Source organism: Lachancea lanzarotensis, scaffold LALA0S04 (genome assembly GCF_000938715.1).
Source record: "Lachancea lanzarotensis genome assembly LALA0, scaffold LALA0S04, whole genome shotgun sequence".
Classification (NCBI taxonomy): domain Eukaryota; kingdom Fungi; phylum Ascomycota; class Saccharomycetes; order Saccharomycetales; family Saccharomycetaceae; genus Lachancea; species Lachancea lanzarotensis.
Window position 1 is genome coordinate 109848 of NW_019212882.1, and position 20012 is coordinate 129859.

At 44.0% G+C, this 20012-nt stretch overlaps 11 protein-coding genes and 1 non-coding gene across 12 annotated transcripts; 7 read left to right on the forward strand and 5 right to left on the reverse strand.

The window, feature by feature from the left end:
• Nucleotides 1–560: 560 nt before the first annotated feature.
• On the forward strand, nucleotides 561–881 carry LSM12 (LALA0S04e01420g1_1; the record flags this gene model as incomplete). Its single annotated transcript, XM_022772602.1, has 1 exon — nucleotides 561–881. One exon carries the CDS (start codon nucleotides 561–563, stop codon nucleotides 879–881), a length of 321 nt encoding a protein of 106 aa, XP_022628051.1.
• A 144-nt stretch (nucleotides 882–1025) lies between these two features.
• TEP1 (LALA0S04e01442g1_1) lies at nucleotides 1026–2330 on the reverse strand (the record flags this gene model as incomplete). Its single annotated transcript, XM_022772603.1, has 1 exon — nucleotides 1026–2330. One exon carries the CDS (start codon nucleotides 2328–2330, stop codon nucleotides 1026–1028), a length of 1305 nt encoding a protein of 434 aa, XP_022628052.1.
• A 137-nt stretch (nucleotides 2331–2467) lies between these two features.
• Nucleotides 2468–3260, reverse strand: NRK1 (LALA0S04e01464g1_1; the record flags this gene model as incomplete). Its single annotated transcript, XM_022772604.1, has 2 exons — nucleotides 2468–3118; nucleotides 3201–3260. The coding sequence occupies 2 exons, from the start codon at nucleotides 3258–3260 to the stop codon at nucleotides 2468–2470; spliced, it is 711 nt and encodes a 236-aa protein (XP_022628053.1).
• A 202-nt stretch (nucleotides 3261–3462) lies between these two features.
• Nucleotides 3463–4140, forward strand: CIA2 (LALA0S04e01486g1_1; the record flags this gene model as incomplete). The annotated part of the gene is made up of 1 exon (XM_022772605.1): nucleotides 3463–4140. The coding sequence occupies one exon, from the start codon at nucleotides 3463–3465 to the stop codon at nucleotides 4138–4140; it is 678 nt and encodes a 225-aa protein (XP_022628054.1).
• Nucleotides 4141–4332: 192 nt separating this feature from the next.
• CPT1 (LALA0S04e01508g1_1) lies at nucleotides 4333–5609 on the forward strand (the record flags this gene model as incomplete). Its single annotated transcript, XM_022772606.1, has 2 exons — nucleotides 4333–4382; nucleotides 4460–5609. The coding sequence occupies 2 exons, from the start codon at nucleotides 4333–4335 to the stop codon at nucleotides 5607–5609; spliced, it is 1200 nt and encodes a 399-aa protein (XP_022628055.1).
• Nucleotides 5610–5861: 252 nt separating this feature from the next.
• On the reverse strand, nucleotides 5862–6317 carry TOM22 (LALA0S04e01530g1_1; the record flags this gene model as incomplete). Its single annotated transcript, XM_022772607.1, has 1 exon — nucleotides 5862–6317. The coding sequence occupies one exon, from the start codon at nucleotides 6315–6317 to the stop codon at nucleotides 5862–5864; it is 456 nt and encodes a 151-aa protein (XP_022628056.1).
• A 344-nt stretch (nucleotides 6318–6661) lies between these two features.
• KRE33 (LALA0S04e01552g1_1) lies at nucleotides 6662–9817 on the reverse strand (the record flags this gene model as incomplete). The annotated part of the gene is made up of 1 exon (XM_022772608.1): nucleotides 6662–9817. One exon carries the CDS (start codon nucleotides 9815–9817, stop codon nucleotides 6662–6664), a length of 3156 nt encoding a protein of 1051 aa, XP_022628057.1.
• A 783-nt stretch (nucleotides 9818–10600) lies between these two features.
• NDT80 (LALA0S04e01574g1_1) lies at nucleotides 10601–12634 on the forward strand (the record flags this gene model as incomplete). The annotated part of the gene is made up of 1 exon (XM_022772611.1): nucleotides 10601–12634. The coding sequence occupies one exon, from the start codon at nucleotides 10601–10603 to the stop codon at nucleotides 12632–12634; it is 2034 nt and encodes a 677-aa protein (XP_022628058.1).
• Nucleotides 12635–12676: 42 nt separating this feature from the next.
• Nucleotides 12677–12771, reverse strand: LALA0_S04e01596r. Its single transcript has 2 exons — nucleotides 12734–12771; nucleotides 12677–12713 (listed from the first exon to the last, which is right to left on the reverse strand). It is a non-coding gene; the product is annotated as a tRNA-Phe (tRNA).
• Nucleotides 12772–13022: 251 nt separating this feature from the next.
• FYV6 (LALA0S04e01618g1_1) lies at nucleotides 13023–13553 on the forward strand (the record flags this gene model as incomplete). Its single annotated transcript, XM_022772612.1, has 1 exon — nucleotides 13023–13553. The coding sequence occupies one exon, from the start codon at nucleotides 13023–13025 to the stop codon at nucleotides 13551–13553; it is 531 nt and encodes a 176-aa protein (XP_022628059.1).
• A 767-nt stretch (nucleotides 13554–14320) lies between these two features.
• On the forward strand, nucleotides 14321–15433 carry LALA0_S04e01640g (LALA0S04e01640g1_1; the record flags this gene model as incomplete). Its single annotated transcript, XM_022772613.1, has 1 exon — nucleotides 14321–15433. One exon carries the CDS (start codon nucleotides 14321–14323, stop codon nucleotides 15431–15433), a length of 1113 nt encoding a protein of 370 aa, XP_022628060.1.
• Nucleotides 15434–18321: 2888 nt separating this feature from the next.
• Nucleotides 18322–18576, forward strand: ANS1 (LALA0S04e01662g1_1; the record flags this gene model as incomplete). Its single annotated transcript, XM_022772614.1, has 1 exon — nucleotides 18322–18576. The coding sequence occupies one exon, from the start codon at nucleotides 18322–18324 to the stop codon at nucleotides 18574–18576; it is 255 nt and encodes an 84-aa protein (XP_022628061.1).
• Between the last annotated feature and the right edge of the window lie 1436 nt (nucleotides 18577–20012).

Here is a 20012-nt window from a genome sequence, read left to right on the forward strand (position 1 = left end):
ATATTGTCTTGCAAGATTAATAGTTGTCTCTCTCATTCAATGAATGCGATAGACCTCAAGCTCTGTTTTTGGCCTGCCCTGCTTTCAGTACTGCAGCATGGCTTGTGTCTATATATACTAAAGTAACACGAATTATCAACGTAGTATGGTTGGTTTTTTGGTCGAAAGGGAACGCTGGCTCATTGGAAGGGCATCATAAATCGATAACGTTTTACCAGCGAAGATAAAAGAATAGTATGATCGGCCATTGAATACTGAAGATTATCCTCAATCTTCATCTCACAAATCGCGATTTATCGTAAGATCCTCACGTCTGTGTCGTGTAATAGTATTATAAGTTCGCTATATATAATCTACGTTCACGGCAACACACGTTGAGTGTCTTGTCAACATCTTTGCCATAACTAATCTTGGTTCTTGTTCAAAGGACATGTTTAGATACTTTACTATGAACTTTCTTTACCTTACTGATAAATAATATCTTAAAATTCAGAAGAGAAGAAGAAGAATAAGAAGAGATCAAGAAATCGTTCTTTTATAGTTGATCGTTATACTGGCAAATGAGTTTCAACCTTGAGCATGTTCTAGGCTTCAAAGTTAAGGTCACCAACGTCCTTGATACGGCGACTGTAGGCCGAATTTATTCTTACAACTCTTCGAACAATACCATTACTATTCAAGAGGCGAAAAAAGGGTCCAGTCAACCGCAGCACTTCAAAATCATCAAACTGAGCTTTGTAAAGAGCTTAGAAGTAATAGGTGAGAAACCGGTGAAAAATAGCTTCAGAAAAGATCCGATAAGGCCCTCAGAGGTGAGCATCGAAACCGTTCAAGATTCACTGCAAAGAGAAATCGAAAAAGCTCGAAAAAGTCGAAGCTGAGCTGAGGGAATAAATTCTGCAAAAAGTTGCACTTATTGCCCAGACTCCCAAAGACTACAGCCTTACACAAAAAGCGACCCGTGTTTTTGCAGGTTGCCATTTTGCATTTCTATTCGCTTTACGTACCGACGTTATACTTCTTGTTTATAAAAGTTGCCACCGTAACGTCACGGATTCAAAAAGCTTGACGCCTTTGTTTGGAGTGCCCTTCACGCCATCCAAATCGTCCCACTTGATAGTGAAAAGTGCAAAGCTTTTGCCATCTCGACTGCAATTTTGCTCGCTCCGAAGATCCTTCAAAGTGTAGCTCGTCAACGACTCGTTCCTGCTGCAAATAAGAGTCTCCCAGTACAAATTGAGCCAACAATGAGAAATTGACGTCATTTGGGTTATGTTGTCAACAATCTCGTTGTTTTTGAAACGCAGCCCGAAGGAAAATCGCACATCACTTTCGAAAACACCAGTATCTGCAGAAACGGACGTCTTGCGTCGATTCGTTCGTTCGTCGTAAAATAAATCGTCACAATCAGCTTCGAGAAGCTCAAACAGCCCATTGCGCGACCTATTGTAAATATGCACCCTCACGACAATGCTGCAATTTTTGAGATCTAACCCCAAGTGCGGGAGCGGATTCGAGATGTCGATTTTAGTGACTTTGAAACGAGATCTAGCAATTTCGGTGAGAATGCTGGATCTGTCAATGGATTGACCCCAGTGTAAAAATAACTCGTGATAATTGAGGTATCGGAGCTGAGACTTTATAGTGACGCCGCGGGTGATTCCAGCCCTAAATCGGTTGCTCATGAAAATATCACGGCTCTCGCGTAGCGAACAGCTCATAAACTTCATGAGGTAGGCGACGACGACAGACCCGGATCGTCCTTTCCCCATCTTGCAATGCAAAAGAGCTACTCGATTTGGATCTTCTGATAAATACGCATGTAAGTCATCCACAATCTGCTGTAGAAGTAAGAAAGGTGGCGGCGAATGATCAAGCCATCCACATCTTTCTATGCAAACGCTGGAATCTGGCGAAAGGGTGGAAAATGAGAAAGTCGATACTTCTCTTGGAGAGTTGCTAGACCAAGAGGCCTGGGAGAAAGAATTGTGGGAGAACAAGCCCGGACTGCTCGCAGAGGAACTATGTTCACTTACGACCGTTGCCAGATTTTCATTGCTGTAGTCAGAACTTCCGCGCTCCACCTTGAAATTATAAATCTTCCAATTTCCCGGCCCGTGGTATAAGGTCAGATACGACACTAAATCCTTGAGACTATTCCTGTAGAGTAATTTTGGGTAACTGATTACTGGATAGGAGCACACAATAAGCTGCTGCGTAATATATGAAAGGTCCAGAGTCAGTCCTAAGTCGTTTTTGTGGACATTGATGGGCGACGAGCAAATGGTTTTTATCACGCTCTCGGGCCTCCAAGCGGAAAATAGAGGCATTGCCTTAGAAAGTTGGAATCGGGATCGACGTTAGGCTTTGAAAATTGTGGATTCAGACAATAAACTCTGTTGTCCCGTCGCTTTTCCACAAATAGCCGGTGCAACGACAAAAAAAACTTAGATGTGACGTTATGCAGTTAGCGCAACATAACGATCAGATCACAAAGCCACATCAAGGCTTCATTGATGTCCGTACTATCGTCGTTCATGTAATCAGAAACGCCAGAATCTGCTTTGATTTTGCCCTCTACGTCGCCGTTCTTAAATAAGTGAGCGTGGCTTTCGCGGTACGATTTGTAGACGAATTCATCGAAATAAAAGGGAGGATCGACCCAAAAGGACTCGAGAGTCTTGTATCCACTTCTGGCAGCACGCCGGTTCTTAAGTGTAATATATGGGGCTCTTATCAACACTTTCAAGTCGAACTTTTTTGAAAGCTCTGCGTCATGGTACATCATAAACCCATCGACAATGACAACTGTCACATTGGAGTTCCGGAAGGCAGTGTCAAACTTTTCCTCGATCTTGCGTTGAGTTTGTGCATTTAACGAGACGCCAGAATTGTTGTCATGGTTGTCGTTGTGTATCAATTGTGCAGAAATGTTGCCCGTTTCTCTAATGTGATCGAGTTCCTTTCTGAACAGAGGTAGGTCTAGCGCGGCCGGAGAGTCCCAATTGCTCACCTGGAATTTTTCATCGAACGGAATGGCTTCATCGTGTTTGAAGAAGTCGTCTTCATGGAGCAACACTGCTGATGGGATGAGATTCGTAATAATTTTAGCTAATGTCTATAAGATCGAATGAATTGGTTAGAAAACACAGCCAAAAGCGAAGACAAGAAGCTTTCAAAATCGATCAAAAACAACTTACTGTTTTCCCACTAGATGAGCATCCACTGATCCCAACTAAAAGGATCTTTTGCGCCGTCATTCTTGTGAGTTTCACGATAGTTTCTATGTACTATCTCCTAAGCCGTTGGTTCGATAGAAGCATTAATATAAAGCTATCATCTTAACTGATATTTTCTTGATGTTACTAATGCACTAGTTCAACTGGCTTCAGACAGATAGAGGAAGGCGAACGAGGGTTTGAGAATACTGCTATCGACGGCGCAGAAGAATTCAAGGGTACTATGAGCGAGTTTATCAACGAAAACCCTGATGTTTTGGACGAAAACCTTCTTCCCTCGCGCATGAAAGACAAAACCGATCTTGTATGGGATAATGACTTGACTACCGGAAACCGTGGACGCAGAAAACAACTCATCAGCATCCACAGAAGTGCAGACAGCCAAGTGTACCGCAGCGTAGAGCTGGTAGACAGACTACTCGCACATGAGATGCTTCTCGGCAACGAGAAAGATGTGGCCGTGGTGACAGAGGCGAGAATTGACGAATACGAAGTTGAAGAAGATGAAGACCCGATCGACGCTCAAGAAATATACGACCTTATTGCATACATCTCAGACCCTGAGCATCCACTTACGCTGGGCCAGCTGGCCGTGGTTAACCTTCCTGACATCGAAGTGCACGAAAACACTGACAAGTCCAAGATTTCGGAGGTTGTTGTGAAAATTACGCCCACCATCACTCACTGCTCTCTGGCCACCCTGATAGGGCTTGGGATTCGCGTAAGACTAGAAAGAGCACTTCCCGCCCGTTACAGAATCACAATTCTGCTCAAGCAAGGCTCGCACCAAAGCGAAAATCAGGTCAATAAACAACTCAACGACAAAGAGCGGATAGCAGCGGCCTGCGAAAATGATCAACTCTTGGGCGTAGTGTCCAAAATGCTAAGCAGTTGCAAATAAATGTGGACTGGCACGTGTATATGGCGTGATGCTCGTTTGACACGACGAAAGATCTAGTCATTATGGATCCGGGAATTTTTCGATCTTATACTCTCGCGAAGCAAGAACAAGTCGAGTTGTCAACATTGTGTCTTCTAGAGTAACGAAGGGTACGTCTACAGAAGTAGGTTTACTTCTAAGCACTCGCCTACAATGGGTATATTTATTCCTCATTCGAAGCTCGAAAATCTGAAAGCGTACAAGTATGTCAAGAAAACGACACACATATAAGTGATTGTCATCAAGGAACCCTTTTTTCCGGTCCACGATTTCTAACAAGATCATCCTTCTTTGTCAATTGCAGGTATCAAAGTGAGGACCGTTCGTTGGTAACAAAATATGTATTGAAACCATTTTGGGGTCAATTTGCCAAAATCTTCCCACTATGGATGGCACCAAATCTGATCACATTGTCAGGTTTGGGCTTCATTATCATCAATGTTCTAACAGTGCTCTACTACGACCCTACTTTTTCTGGAAATTCACCTAGGTGGGCGTATTTCACGTATGCCCTTGGTCTTTTCCTGTACCAAACGTTTGACGCCTGCGACGGCCAGCACGCACGGAGGACCGGGCAAAGTGGTCCATTAGGCGAACTTTTTGACCATTGTATCGATTCTCTCAACACCACGCTCTCGATGATGGTGTTCTGCTCTACGGTAGGTACTGGCCTTACTTTCATGATGGTTTTGTCGCAGTTCGCATTGTTGTGTAACTTCTATCTCAGCACTTGGGAGGAGTATCACACGCATTTACTTTTCCTGAGTGAGTTTTCAGGTCCGGTTGAAGGAATCTTGATGATTGTGGGTTCTTTCATTTTAACAGGGATTCTCGGTCCGCAAGCTCTGTGGCACAAATTGATCTATGAGATTCAAATTGGCGATTCTCTCTTCAAAGTAGAGAGCGTACATTTGCTCTTCGCTCTATGCGGTGTTGGTCTGCTTTTCAACATTTTTTCTTCGAGAAGAAACGTTGTCGAGCACTACAAGAAAGAGAGTGCCACCGCCAAGGAAGCACAGGCGAAAATCACTTGGGCGACTGTGGGATTATTGCCATTTTTCAGTTATTTCGCAAGTATATTTGTGCTTGTAGCCGTCGATCCAGAAACAATTTCGCTACCGTTTGTGCTTTCCATTGGGCTCACCCTTGCTTTCACTGTCGGAAGAATAATCATATGTCACTTAACAAAGCAAGAATTCCCTACGATCAATCCACCCATGATAACCCCTCTTTTGCAATTTCTGATCAAGATTTTACTAGTGCACATTTTGGACTACGAAAAGTCGATTGTATTACCTGCTGTAAACTGGTTCGGATTTGGCCTCACCTTGGGTATTCATGCGATGTTCATCACCGAAGTCATTTACGAGTTCACCTCTTTCCTCGACATCTACGCTCTTTCCATCAAGCACCCCAAGAAATCCGCCTGATAAATATAACATAACGATCCCTCCTCATGATATTCGTGATACAAGCATGTTAAATCGCTGCATAGTTATATACAAGGCTAGAATTCTTGCTTAAGTACAGAGGAAAGAACCAACGAATAGTTGTTAGGCGAAAAAAAATTTCCCAGATCCTTCCTACAGTGCCAGCAACTTTCCGTCATTAGCAGGAACAAAGACAATAAACAACCCTCATTACAAAGTTTTGCGGGTTTCAAGATTATCGTTGTTTTTCCTTTATGGTGTTGCTGCAACAGCACCTGCGGCAGGAGCATCTCCTTGTACCAAGATATCGTTGGCGTCCTTCTGTAGGTCGAAACTCTTTTCCATTTCGATCAGTTGCTGCTCCCCAAGGATCGAAAGCGAGAGGGGAACTCCTAGGAGAAGGGCGGATGTAGTGACAGCCCAAGCAAGGTTACCACTTTTGGAAAATGCGCTCTTGACCACCGCAACGGAAGTATTAAAGATTTTAGAAACCGTCTGTCTATGCTTGGGAGAAATGATATCTTTCAGAGCGCTGATTCTTTCCAAAAATGTCTCTTCTTCGTCGTATTCTTCGTCACTCGAGTACTCGTCTGACGATTCCTGTTCAGCAACGCCATCGCTGTTGCTTGGAAATCCAGCTGGGGCCTCTTCTTCTTTTTCGAAAACCTTGGTGTTGTTGTCTTCCCTAACTTCTGTCAATTCGACCATTATGACTAGATATAGTGTATTTGAAATTAACCGCTAAGCTTCTTACAACTGTGGTGTAAAAGATGACACTTGGGTTGCTTCGGCAGGGTGTTGGCAACGTCGCTGAGATGTGTGACGATGAGATGTTTGTTAACTTAGTTGAATTATAGCATTTTCAAAATTTTTCATTACGCACTTAGTACGTCTTGTTGCTGATACTGACGCCAGTATATATAAAGACTTGACTACTTTGAGCTCAAGGTATTCAACTTAACAGTATTTGAAGGTTCAACAGAGACTCGAATGGGTTGGGATTATATATCAAATAGTAGTTGCACAATTCATTTTGTCAAAAAAGTTCAACTTTATTTCTTAGTTTTCCTTTTTGCCTTTTTCAAAGCTTTCATCTCTTCATTGTAGATCTCCTGAGAATTTTCTGTCTTTCTCTTCTTGTTGGATTTCACAGCAGCAGTGCCGTTAGCCTTGGCAGCACGATCCAGGTCCTTTTTAGACTCAGCCCATTCTTCTGTGTTGTCGTCGATAGCGTATTTGTCTAGATTCAAATTGTTGATCAGTTGACGCTGCTTGTCACGAAGTTCGGCGTTCGCACGGGTACCTGCTTCTTCGAGTTCGTCGTCCATTTTGTCGAATGCCGCCGCGGCGTCCAAAGCTTGGACTTCGTGCCCGTTCATTTCCTCAACTTCTGCGTCTTTCAGTTCGGGTAAAGTCTGCTCGATAGATGCACTCAGAACCTCGCGGAAATAAACCGAGAATTTGCGAATGATCTTGGCAAACATAGCGATAGTTTGGTTGAAGGGCAAGTTCAGCTCTTTAGAAATGTCATCCAGGCTCTTGTGTTGCAATCCGACGGCCAGTAAAATCGCGCCTTGCACACTCGACAGGTTCACGCCTTGGCCACTCTTGCCACTGAAATGAAGAGCTGCGAGCATTGGCAGCATGTCGACGATAACGTGGTAGTCCAACAAGTTGTTCGCGTAGCTGTCAAGTCTCTTGATATCGAAAGGTGATAGAATGGAGTCAAGGTATTCTTTTGTCAAACTGGTTTCAAGATTACTTTCAGCATTCAGCTCTTGCGCCTTCTTAGCGCTCTCGATGACGTTTAGCGCTTGAACAGCGGTAAACTTCCTGAAATCGTAGGATAGAAGGGACAAGAATCTTTTGCGGAAATCCTTGGCATATTCTGATAGCCAGTGAGATTCTCTTCCCTCTAATACATTCAGCATCACGCAAGTATGCTCACCGGTGAGATCATTGGCCGTTTGGCGTAGGTAGACTGGAATAAAATTGTTTCTTTTCCAGAATTTATGCAAAGGACCTGTCAGCCCATAAGAAACACCCAAGTAGTGTAGGTATTGTGGCGCTAGCTCTGAAAGTTTTAATAGCAAAGGTGGTAGTGTCTTTGCATCTCTTAATTTCACGTCGTCCTTGAGCAAACTGGCTTTGGCGAGTTCTCTATCATCAACTCTTTTTATCTCATGAATTTTTGGAACGGAGTTCTCGCTTAAATCAGTGAACTTGCCCTCGTAATAGTCTCTCAATAATTCGATGGCTCGCGAACCATACCCCATAGAAGCATACTCAGGATTCGTCGCGACACGTACCACACGAGCACCACTCAGACCAGGGAATTCATCGTCCTGGAATTGTTGAGAAATCAGCCATGGAATCAAGTCACCGCCTGCTCTTTGACCACGCGATAACGAACTTCTGACGCTCTCCTTCGAAATCTCACCTTCTAGTGCAACTTGAACGACAACCAATGGATCTGGAATTCTTATACCATCTTTAGGGTTTATTGGAGGAAGCAGAACGAAAAGCTGATGCGCAGGAGCGTCACTCATCAGCTGCAAATCATTTGGCGAGTTTTTGTAATGGGAAGCCACGTACAGGGCCATCATCTTCTCTAAGAAAGATTCCGAAACCGGATGGTATGAGAAAAGAGTGTCCCTATTCACTAAGAAGAGGTTACACTCAGAAGGGTGAGGAGTTCCTCTGGCAGCAAAACGAGGATTCTTAATCAGTGTTACATCCAAGCAAAGCAGCTTATTTAGCCACTTTTCCATCGGATCTCCTGGAGAATATCTGATTGGTTCATCCAAGACCACTTCTCTCAATGTGCGACCTGACACATGCTGTTCAGCTTTTCTACTATCACGAGAAACAACTGTTGTTTCCGATGACTCCCTGCCAGTGGAGTTGGCTTGATCTCTTAGTTGCTGAATCAACTTTAGCGAGAGGGACCTACCAGTACCTTCGTAACCATTGATTGTTGATGCCATGAACACTAGATAAGGTCCCAATAAATTTTTGACCACCGGCAAAGGAATTGCGGCTGCTTCATCTATCACCACAAGTTCTGCCTGACCCAACACATGGCTATCATTGGGAATAATATATTGAATAGTTTGGCGATGGTCCCTTTTAATGTCTACTCTGACGATGGCTTTGTTGAAGCTGGGGTTGGTGGACTGAATAATGTCGTAATCCAAATGTTCCTGATATCCTAAGGCGTCAAAACCTTTGAAAATGAATTCGAACAGAGTTTTCAAATTTTCTGGCGACGGAGATGTTACGAAAATATTAGAGTAACCATGCGACACGGCAGCAGATATAGCAATACCAAGAGCAGCCGATTTACCTCTTCCTCTTCCGGCCGTGAGAGCTACCGTAGAGTTAAGTTTTTTCTCAGAGATTGCATCGATGAAGTTGAGGATGGCCTGTGCCTGGTTTACTGTTTTCGAGAGGGCAACAAGCGAACCAGCAGGTTGTACGTCTTCGAGCGATTCTTTGAGATCTTTCAGTTCTTGTTCTCGAGGTGACGTTTCTTGGTCGTCCTTTGGTGGAAGCGATTGCACATTCTTACCGCCAGATATCGGAAGTACGTTGAGTTCGTCATCCACGACCAGGCAGTTTTCGTTCGATCCCAAGGAAAGGATGAATCTTTCATTAAAACGTGCCACTACATCGTTGTGAGCCTCTGTGCGGTATCTGGAGTGGACATCCATGGACATGGTGTATAGCTGTTTCAAGGACGACATGGATTTCAGTAGAATAACGACAATTCCACCACCTTCAACAGTTTCAACGGTTCTTGCCAGTAGGTTTGGCGTCAGGGCTTCAAAGTCCTGCAATATGCACATCCCGTACGTGTTACCCAAAATATTTTCGGTTTCCTTGTAGTAGACATATCTGATATTCTGGTTGGAGATGAAAGTTTCGAAAGGATCCTGCTCGTTGACTTCGCGAGTACCTCTCTTGATTTCTTTCTTAATTTTAGATTCTCTCTTCTTGCGGTGGGAAGTAAAGCCCAGCAGCTTCTTCTTGTACGCCCAAAGCACCGACTTGTTCATTTTCAAGTCTGCGCTCATCATCAAATAATGCAAATTAGGCAGTTGATTACGAGCCCGGTCACCAACAATGACGAAGAAACTTCTTTGCTTCGTCTGAGCACCATTTCTGATGAGAGACGGGATCCTGGAGTCGATCGCTTTCTTAGCCATTATCACTTGAAAGATCTGATGTTCAATGCGAAAAAATCAGCGTCTTCGAGAATGGTGTCACTCGATGGAGGCTCTTTTAGCAAGCTTTTAGGTTGGGAAAATGCGATTTTTCAAAGCACGCTTCAAGATTAAACTAGCCCCAATGGTATCTATCAAAATGTCTCTTGAGAAGTTGATGGTTCAACTGTCAAACGAATTATTCGCTGCTGCTCATCGCTCTCGTAGGCATCATCTCATCTCATCGCATCTCATCTCATAGCTTAAAATTTTCTAGTCAGTCATTATAGACGTCTGGAGAAGTTCAAAATCATTTTATTTATTGTCACGTGTGACATTTCTTTTGTGACACTGGTCTCGTGACCTTGGCGGCTATTGTGTCAAATCGTATTGAAAAGGTATGCTAGCGTTCATTAACCAAGTCCGACTTGCGGTGTGAGAAAGTCGAAGTATGATATGTGATGATCGCTTGCACAAATGCTCTTTTCATGCTAATATCATGGGGCCATCATCTAATGTTTACCTTTTCCTGGCGCTAAGTGTCACAAAAACTCAAAAAAACAATTACTCAGGATTCTTAAACAACATACTTCACATTAATCACATACAACAGACCATCAATCCAAACCATTTTCAAAATTCTATCAGGAATCCCGGTTCCCGGGGCCTACACGGTACATCGTTTCACCGCCTAGCTGTAAGTAGTTCTATAGTCTGCAGAAATTTGTAGCTATAGATACACACATAGACGTCGACAAACATACGTATCATCAAAATATTAAGTAAATGGTTTACGACCAGTACGAGGAGGAGGCCGAGGAGCCTCGTACGAAAACTCGAGGTCGTTCCAGAGCCCGAAAAATATCGTTTGGCCGTAAGGCGGGTCAACGATCCGCTCAAAAGATGAACCTGGCCCTCGAAGACGGCGATGAGACGGCCGATAACTCTGATTCTGGTTCAGAATCCTCGCTTTTGAAAGAGCAACAGCATATCTACGGTGGTGAAAATCAGGAAAGGCCGATAAGGGACAACGAGAGTTCAAACTCACAGTTCGCTAAACGCAAAGTGAAAATTGCACCACGCTCAACGTTGCAGTTCAAAATAGGTCCTAAGTTCGAAGAGTCTGCATCTTATTGCCAAATCGTGTGCTCGACAACCCAGGTGCCGGTAAATTTCACTCTGTCGCCTCGCATCGACCGTGGTTTCGATCGATATGAGGATCAATGGATTGGATACAAACGCAACTATTTCACACTGGTAACTTCTTTCGAAGTTTTGGGCGCTCAAAGTGAAGAGTTCTTGCTCAAGTCCTACCAGGTAACTGGCATATTTGGTTGCAGTAAAGCTTTTGAGGTCAAGTACTTTGCAGTCCGTCTTGTGGCGATGTGTTCGGAAGATGAATCACCAGTGACACTGGTTCAGCATACGGCAAAGCGTGATAAGGGGCCCCAATTTGAGCCGCCCATTCTGCCACTCGTTCCCGCACCATTACCAACACATCAAGTCATCCGGGAGGCGTCAAATGTGAGAAATGAAGCAAAAATGAAAAAGTACGATCATCTTTTTTACCTCAGCCGGAATTCTGATTCTTCCAATTCATCTCAAAAAGAGCTTTTATCAACGTACCCTGAAAATCGTGTCAGAAAAGTGGCGCGCTATGAAAGAGTTCAGTTTTCTTCGTCCATAAACGCCAAGAAAAACGCTACTCAGACAAAGCACTTCCAGCTAAAAGTCATTCTTGGTTGTGTCATTGAGGAAACGCGTCTGCATCCAGAATTTTTTGAAAGACTTGAGGGGAAAGCGTGTCTCTTGGAGAACAGAACATGTACATTCGTTCCTATCACTGAAATGATAAGTCCGCCCTTGGTTATCCGCGGGAGATCCCCTTCTAATTACTACGGCGCAAACGCTTTAAATGTTGAAGAAAACAAAACACAGTCCATAACGACAACTGGTTGGCATCATGACAGATCGTATTTGGGCTCTTCAACAGCATCTAAACCCAACTTCAAATTCGACCAATCTGCAAAAGCAAATCAGACGAAGGAACTTGCGCTTAGCGACATAACGAACAAAAAACATTCGGGAGCTTCAAGCCTCCCTAACTTCAAGTCCCGCTTTACCGTGCCGGCAATCATTCGTCCTCATGTGAAAGTTGACTTGCAAACTATGTCTTGCATTGAGGCACTGATGCTAGAGAGATCCGCTTCTTGTAGAGACGACAGCGCCTTACGAAAAGATTTGGACAAGTATCCGAGGATTTTGAAGGAGAATGATCAGCATCCACCAGTCATTGGGATGAAAGATATCGAACTGGGACCATTGGTTCGCCTAGCCTCATCTCATAGCGAACGAGATTTAGGATTCACTCATGAGGCATTCAATTTGGGGATGGGATCACTAGGGTTGTCAAGTCTCCCGGCTCAACACCGTAATGCAGCGAAAGAGCCGGTGCGGAAGAAGAGGAAGCTTCACAACGAGTCTCACCTTGAAGAAGGCAGTTGTACAGAGAGTTTGGCAAATAATGAGCCTGGGGATGTTACTGAGACTTCCTATGTCGAACCTTATTCACCGAACGAAAAAGGTGCTACAAATCAGCGTAACAATTTAATAAGTTCACGAGCCGGTGCCAGAGCTAATCCGATGGACATTTCTTTCTGTTTGAATCTTGGGACGGAACGAAATGCCCACCTCTTGATACGACCCAACACATCACGAAAAGCACTACTATCGAGGCATCTGCTGACATCCAGTGGAAAGCCTTCGGACGTTTTTGGTGTCAACGAGTTTTTCGACGAGCCCAGTTTCTATAAGCATTGACAACATCTCTGATCCTTGACCAATTCTGATAATTCAAAAAAATGCGAATTCTGTGGATCGAACACAGGACCTCCAGATTTCAAATGTGACTGAAGTTTTTCTTCAGTCTGGCGCTCTCCCAACTGAGCTAAATCCGCAAGATTGAAAGAGTGACTCGCTGGACGCCGCCATAGCACTTTTCACTGGTAAAGAAACAATGATTTTAATACGCGAAGTAATCCGACTTTTTGAAAGAAGCGTTGGCTTTACAGTCTCCATACCACGCAACAGCTTCATGCAGGCTAATCTGTCTTTCTCAAGACCTACTTTGCTTACCGAGGGCTTCAGAAAGAATAGGATAGTGAAAGGAAGTGCGTACACTCCGTGTTGAGCAGTGCGGTACAGAAAGATGCCGAAAGATCGTCAAGAGGTGTCTCAACCGCTAAAATTTGTGAAGGAAGGAGATGCCGACCTTGAAACGCAACTGCTGCTGGAAAAACGAGAGCGTGCAAAACTAGACACGGATTATAAGACCAAAGAAAGGCTGACGCTGCAGGAACAACTACGTCTCAATGCTATCTTGAAACAAGAAAGTTTCAATGCACTGGTCAAAGACCGGAACAGTTTCAACCGAGTCAGCGCAGAAGCCCTTGATTTTTACAAAAACTTGCGTGAGACGAACGAAACGAAAAACCGGAACTTGGAACAGTCTATTGAAGCGGAGAGTCGTTATTTTGAAGTGAAAAAACATGCTTTAGAGTGTACTACACCACCTCACTCAGCAGCCAATTTGCGCTCACTTGATGAGAGTGTGAAGAAGGTGCACGTTCCAGCCAAAATTCACAAGCCCAAATCAAGTTCCAAGAATGGACTCAAGGGTATTGTTAGGAAAAGAAAGTCAGGGTCTTCAAAACCAGCCGTGGGAAAAAAAGCAGACTGATAATATAACTAAGGTGTGCGACGAACAAGTTATGCCTTCTACTTTTTGGTCAATAGGTCGCAAGGTAGTGCGCCGCAGTATTACAATACTTGGCTCCCATCTGGTAAAATCCTCACGCCTGAAATTGTTTCAAAAGAAGGGAAGTGTTTTTGTTTGGCACCATGACGATGCAGGGATCATTGGATTAAGGGACTACAAGTTTCCTGTGCAACTCTACCTGTTATACTAGGAAACCTTTTAGCTCTAACATTCGGTGATATGTTATACGCAGGAACTCGCACTGCCTTGCTGACCACTACCATTAATCACAGGGTAGTTGTAACCGCTTTCTAAGCAAATTGCGGAGACAACAAGCTGAAGACAACAAGCTCTTGACCTCTCACCGAGAAGGCTGAACTATGCGTCCGTCAAGCAGCAACCATTGCAAAATTTACTAATGAGGAAGTCACGTTTTCGTCGATGTTCGGATAACCGACCGTATCCGTCTACGTCTCTATCAGGACAGCTTACTCTGTATGGTAATGCAACTCTGTATGGTAATGCAACTTCAATGCGCGCAAGACAGCTGCGCTAGCAAAGCAATAACAATTAGTAATCTAGTGCGGCAGCAGTCACTGTCCAAGGCTGATGTTCGCAGCGGTGCAACAATATAAATGTGAGGTTCATTCAGGAACCGGTAAGAGATTCCAGGAGTCTGCCGTTGGGGTCCATCACCATAACACATTCGTATAGGTGTAAGGGCATATCTCGAAAAATCCAATTAGAAAATGACACCCGTTCCAAGAGTAATGAAAGCCATCGTTGTTGATGGCGACAAGGCCGTTTTGAAGGAAAATGTTCCAGTTCCCAAGGCTAGTGGCACTCAAGTGTTAGTCAAAGTGAAGGCTGTAGCCGGCAATCCTACAGATTGGAAACATGTCGATTATAAGATTGCACCACAAGGTTCCATTCTAGGGTGCGACGTAGCAGGTGTTGTAGTAGAATTGGGCCCAGACGTTGACCAATCGCGGTTCTCGGTTGGCGATGCTGCCGTCGGGTTCGTGCATGGCGGGTCAGTGAAGTTCCCTGAGAACGGTGGACACGCCGAATATGCCTTGTTAGATTCGGTCCTCTCGTACAAGTTGGATTTATCTTCTAACACGAGCAAAACGATTCCGGAAGGTCCAGTTAAGACCTTTGAAGCAGCTGCGTCATTGCCCGTTTCGCTATTGACCGCTGATGTGGTGCTAACGTATCATCTGGGCAACAAGCTGGAATGGGAACCCAAAAATCCTCAACACGATTATCCAATCTTGATTTGGGGTGGTGCCACTGCTGTGGGCCAGTGGTTGATACAATTGGCGAAGCAATTGAATGGATACTCTAAGATTGTGGTCGTTGCATCTAAGAAACACACTCCGCTACTAACGCATTACGGTGCCGACGAAGTGTTCGACTACCACGATGATGACGTGATCGAACAAATCACAAAGAAGTATGGAGGGTTCAAAGCGTTGGTCGATGGTGTTTCCTCACCTAGCACATTCAAACAGCTGTACAAGTTAGCTGCAGAGGGTGCTACCATTGTTCCTTTGATGCTGTACTCGGAAAAGGATATTCCCGAATCTGAGAGAAAGAAGGACATCAAGATCGATGGCGCACTATTGTATTTGGCCTCTGGGCATGAGGTTCCGTTTGGATCCATCACTATTCCTGCAAACCCTGAGTATAAGGTAGAGGTTGCAAGGTTCATAAAGTTCTCCGAACAAAGATTGAAGGATGGCAAGCTACACCATATTGCAATCAGAAACTATGAAGGTGGTCTAAAGGCTGTCCCACAAATTTTAGACGACATCAAGAACGGTGTCAACTCCGGCGAAAAGCTCGTAGCATCATTGTGAAAACTTTGCTATAGTTTTGTAAGCCTCAGTAGAAGTAGCATGGGTGTCAAGATGACGAGTTTCATTTCATGACCAAGAAGTGACATACACTGTTATGTAGTGATGAGAATTACGTGAATATGATATTGAACGAATACCTCAGGCTTTACTATTAAGCCGTGTCACATACGATTGATCATCAGACGAGCATTTTATATTTTTGAAGATTAAGTGTCTTTTCAAGATGGTGTAGAGATGAGACAAAGAGGTTACCATGGTGTGGAAAAGACTTTTCAAGCCTTCAATAGATACCCATATCTCTTCGAGCTGAATCAATTGAGAGCCCAAAGAATCGAAGATTGGTTTCGATTGTTATTACCTCGACGCTTGCCATTTGTAATCCTTTGACTTCAACGAACAAGTGAATTGAAGAGGCACTTGGACTACTGTAACTTTTGTATATTTGCTTGAGTCTTGGACTAGTTGGAATTCTATATTGGGACATGTAAACGTAGCTGTCGATGAGCTTCTGTGAACTATGCATTGAAGGTCTTGTGTAAGAATGTCTTCGAGCAGTTTCTCTTGGCGCCCGAATCTTTTGAAACAGTGAACGTAGCTACTCAGTGTTGGCGAATACGGTCTATTTGTTGCACCATTGAATCTCACTAACCTGTCCATTGTGATTTTTGAGAGGGTTCAACTTGCCATTGCAGTATTAAGTGGCATCGAAAAGTTGGAGGATATTTGTAGTGATACACCGACGGGGTTGCCTATTTTACCAAGTTGTTTGGACTGAAGACTCCAACTATCACACTAGTGTGCGCTCTCAGAGTGTTGATAAAGGGTTCTGAAAGTCCCGAAACGTGCTGTACACTTTAACAACTACTATATATCACTTGAGGACCAATTGCCGCAACACCCAGGTGTATGTGGAACAATATAGCGAGAAACCAAGACCTGTGCACGCCCGTTGGATACATTCACAATTTAGGACCATTGTAGAGAAGTGTTTCTTGAAAGACGCTGTCACTGTCGCAGGAGATAGTCACGTGACATACAAAGCAATAATGATTACAAGTACACTTGCAGTCGCAAACTTTCCTCACGTGGCACACATACAGTGCTTAGCCAGCGATGCAGTCTTTACCAACTGCTTTTGTCTTTCAACCCACAGTTTCCACTCCCTTTATCGTTTGCACTATTTAGTGACACTTTCGGATTCTGCATATATACACTTACCCAGATGTCACGTTATTTTATCGACACGATAGAATACCGCACTTAAGAACTCGGTTCGAGGATCTTGTTGTCATATAAGTGCATGCAACGGCTGTTGGCTGAAGAGGTGCTTACAGGTACATCTATATACACGGAGTTGAGCGTTGTGCTATCGACCACGGCGTATCTCAAAATCACACTACCAAAGTATTCAGGGACATGGGAGTGAGTTTCCTCAGCATTGTCTACGATTAGAACTCCAGTACCTTTTCACGAAAAAGGAAATAGCATGAAAGTCTCGTGACCCAGGAACTATGCACGAATTCCATCACATGAGATACAGAGTTCAAATCTTTCAAACTTCTTTCCAAGTTTGTGCCACAAATTTGTGTAACTGAATCTGGTAATGGAATCGGTGAGTGGTTTTGAGAACTGACAAACAACCAAGACACGCTTAAGACCAATCCGTAGCCAAGATTAGAAATAAGATCACTTTATACGCACATATATCTTAAGTCCGCGTTATCATGTCAGACGAAATGGGTGTGTCCGTGCTCTCTCTCGCTTATAAAACGTGACCTTCTGGCCTCCTCCCGTCTCGATGTCTTCTAGTTGCTATATTCCCGCTAGCCCGCTAGCCCGCCCGTTGTGCACTTCACTGAGCATTCCTGGCCACATTCCAGTAGCAACTGAGCTTTTTCACCGGCTTCGCCGATCGTTATTAATTTAACAAGACTACCAATTTCCAGGCCAGTCTAAAATTCTTAAAAACGTCTTGGCAACAAACCAAAGCGACCGCGATCACCAAAGTGTTTGCTAGTAACTCTTAACTCAGATAGCTCTCTATGAATCTTTTGCAACTGTCCTCTTCAAAGCCCGCGCGCCATAGCCTCACCTATTCCGCTGGTTCTAGCCAAACCTTTACATAATATGTTTTTCGTGGAAACCCACACTTCCCAAAGTCGCGATCGGCATTCTCCAGACAGTAACCGGCAACAACATCAGTCAGACAAGAAAAGCCCACAGTGGAAGAGAGAGAGGAAGGTAGAGTATGGGGGGGTCTTGGTTGACATTCCCAGATTAGAAAAAAAAAAAAAAGAAGCTTTCATGTAGCTGCGCGAGGGCCTCTCCTCCACGACTTCTTACTGTTTCAGTTGTTTCCACAAACAAACCAACACCACCAGTCGGGTCCCCTACGGCATTGCTACAAATGGAAAACCGCTCGTAACTCTTACTTACCACCGTTTTTCTGCTGATCTGGGCCCAGACCCATCAGACCTCTTCGGTGTTCTGTCTTTAAAACGCCATTTCCCAAAAGGGCCCATCTGAAAGGGGAAATTACGCCATGAAAACGAAGAGTCCGCCAGAGAGAGCGAGAGAGAGACAGAGAGAAATGCACAGAGAGACATGATATGCTGCTATTATTCTGCATATCATTCTATTCGTCCATAACCATCAACAACACCACCACTACCACATTCCGTTCCGGCAACCGCAGTTGGGCAGTTTTTTTTCTGTTTTCGGGGGTGGGTGTAAGCTTCCCTGCCATGGGATAAGGTATAAGTACAGCTCGAGTTTCGTCTTGCCAGTAGATGTAACAACACTCCTTCCTCCTTCTCCTCTTCTTCTTCTCTTCTCTTCCTAACAGTATTGTTATAAACCACTCTCGTTCGCTACACACCATATTAAAAATGCAATTCTCTACTGTCGCCTCTTTCGTTGTTGTTTCCGGTGCCGTTGCCTTGGCCCAATCCACCGCCGCTGCTGTGTCTCAAATCGGTGACGGTCAAATCCAGGCTACCTCTGGAACCGCAACCGGTACCACTGCTGCCTCTTCCACTGGTAACGCTACCATTATCACTCAAACCGGTAACAGTGCTGCCAACATGGGTTCTGGCGCCGTCGCTATGGCTGGTTTGGTCGCTGCTGGTGCCATGCTTATCTAAGCGTGGGACCAAGAAGGAGAATAAAACGTAACGTGACTAGCGCGTGATTAGCGCGTGACTATCCTGTTATTTTGTTCACCTCTACTTCTCTCATTTAGGAGTTAACGTATGCTACACGCGGACTTTAGAATGAGGAGTGAGGCGAACAACAAAAAACAGAGACGAATTATTCTCGTATGTACGTTTCTATATTAGTTCATTATAATTTGAGTATACCAAGGTTTTTTCTAGTACGAAATGGGATTGACTGATCGAAAAGTGATGGTTGATGTCGGGTTAACGCGCATTTAGAACCACGTGATACAGAAACAGGACAGTCACTTTACACGAGAGCAATCTGTGTCAGGGTTAATATCTCTTCTGCACAGTTGAGGTATCCGAAAGTATCAATATTCACAATTTGTTATCAATTTTGGGACTCGCGTGAATTGTATTTGTCCAGAGACCAATGGCGAGAATTACGAATATCTGGATGGATAGCCGTGTAGAATGACAGACAGAACTACTGAAATTCAGCTGTGACGAAAAAAACGACTTTCCGAGTCTTTTGAAGTAGAGAAGCCTGTTTTCCACGCTATATGACTGATATTGCTGGCGAAAATCGTGCCAAGCGCATCGTGCCGGTCTACCAGGGTCCTAGTCACTAAGCACGGATCGATTCGCGGTTCAAAATACTTGTTCGAGTCTACTTTCCCCTCCTACTGGTAATTAATATCCCATACTGCTCAATTCTTACCTGTTTTTGCCTCCAAGATCCACCATGGAACTCACGAAAGCCCAAACAACAGCCCATTTCGTATAGAGCTACAATCCACCTAGCGATCTGAATCGTGTTTTTCAACGTGTCAGCTCCACATTAGTTTATCGTCTTGTACTCACTCTCAACTTCCAGAAATGAACGTCCTTCCCTGCCTACGCACTGATGAAACCCTTATAGCTATACAGTTCAACACTACATCGTGCTGAGACAAACAGTCACGTGATACAACATGTCTAACGACAGTCTCACTTAGAAGTGATAAAGTCCAAACAACGTCTCGAGTCGCTGATGGCCACACTATCCAAAGATACTGCCCTGTAGTCTGTTTTTTCATCCGGAAACACACAAACGTAATCTTTCAATCAATGTCTCGATGTTCCCTCGACTTTCTATTTTTTTTTCAAGACATTTCTGAAACAAAGTGATGCAATTCCACAACTTGACAGAAATGAGACCTTGTTAGGAGACACCCAAGCTTGTCGACAGATTCCACATCCCACTAATCCTCTTGTATTGTGTTCTTGTCTTCTAGTCAACTTATCTTCTACTCTCTTTAAACAACAAGCTCATCACTTTCTCTTTAGCAGTCGTCGTCCATTGTCTTGATAAAAAGTTCATCCATTTAGAAAACCCTTTCTGAATGCAAACTAGTCATAATGCATCTTCAACAAAACAT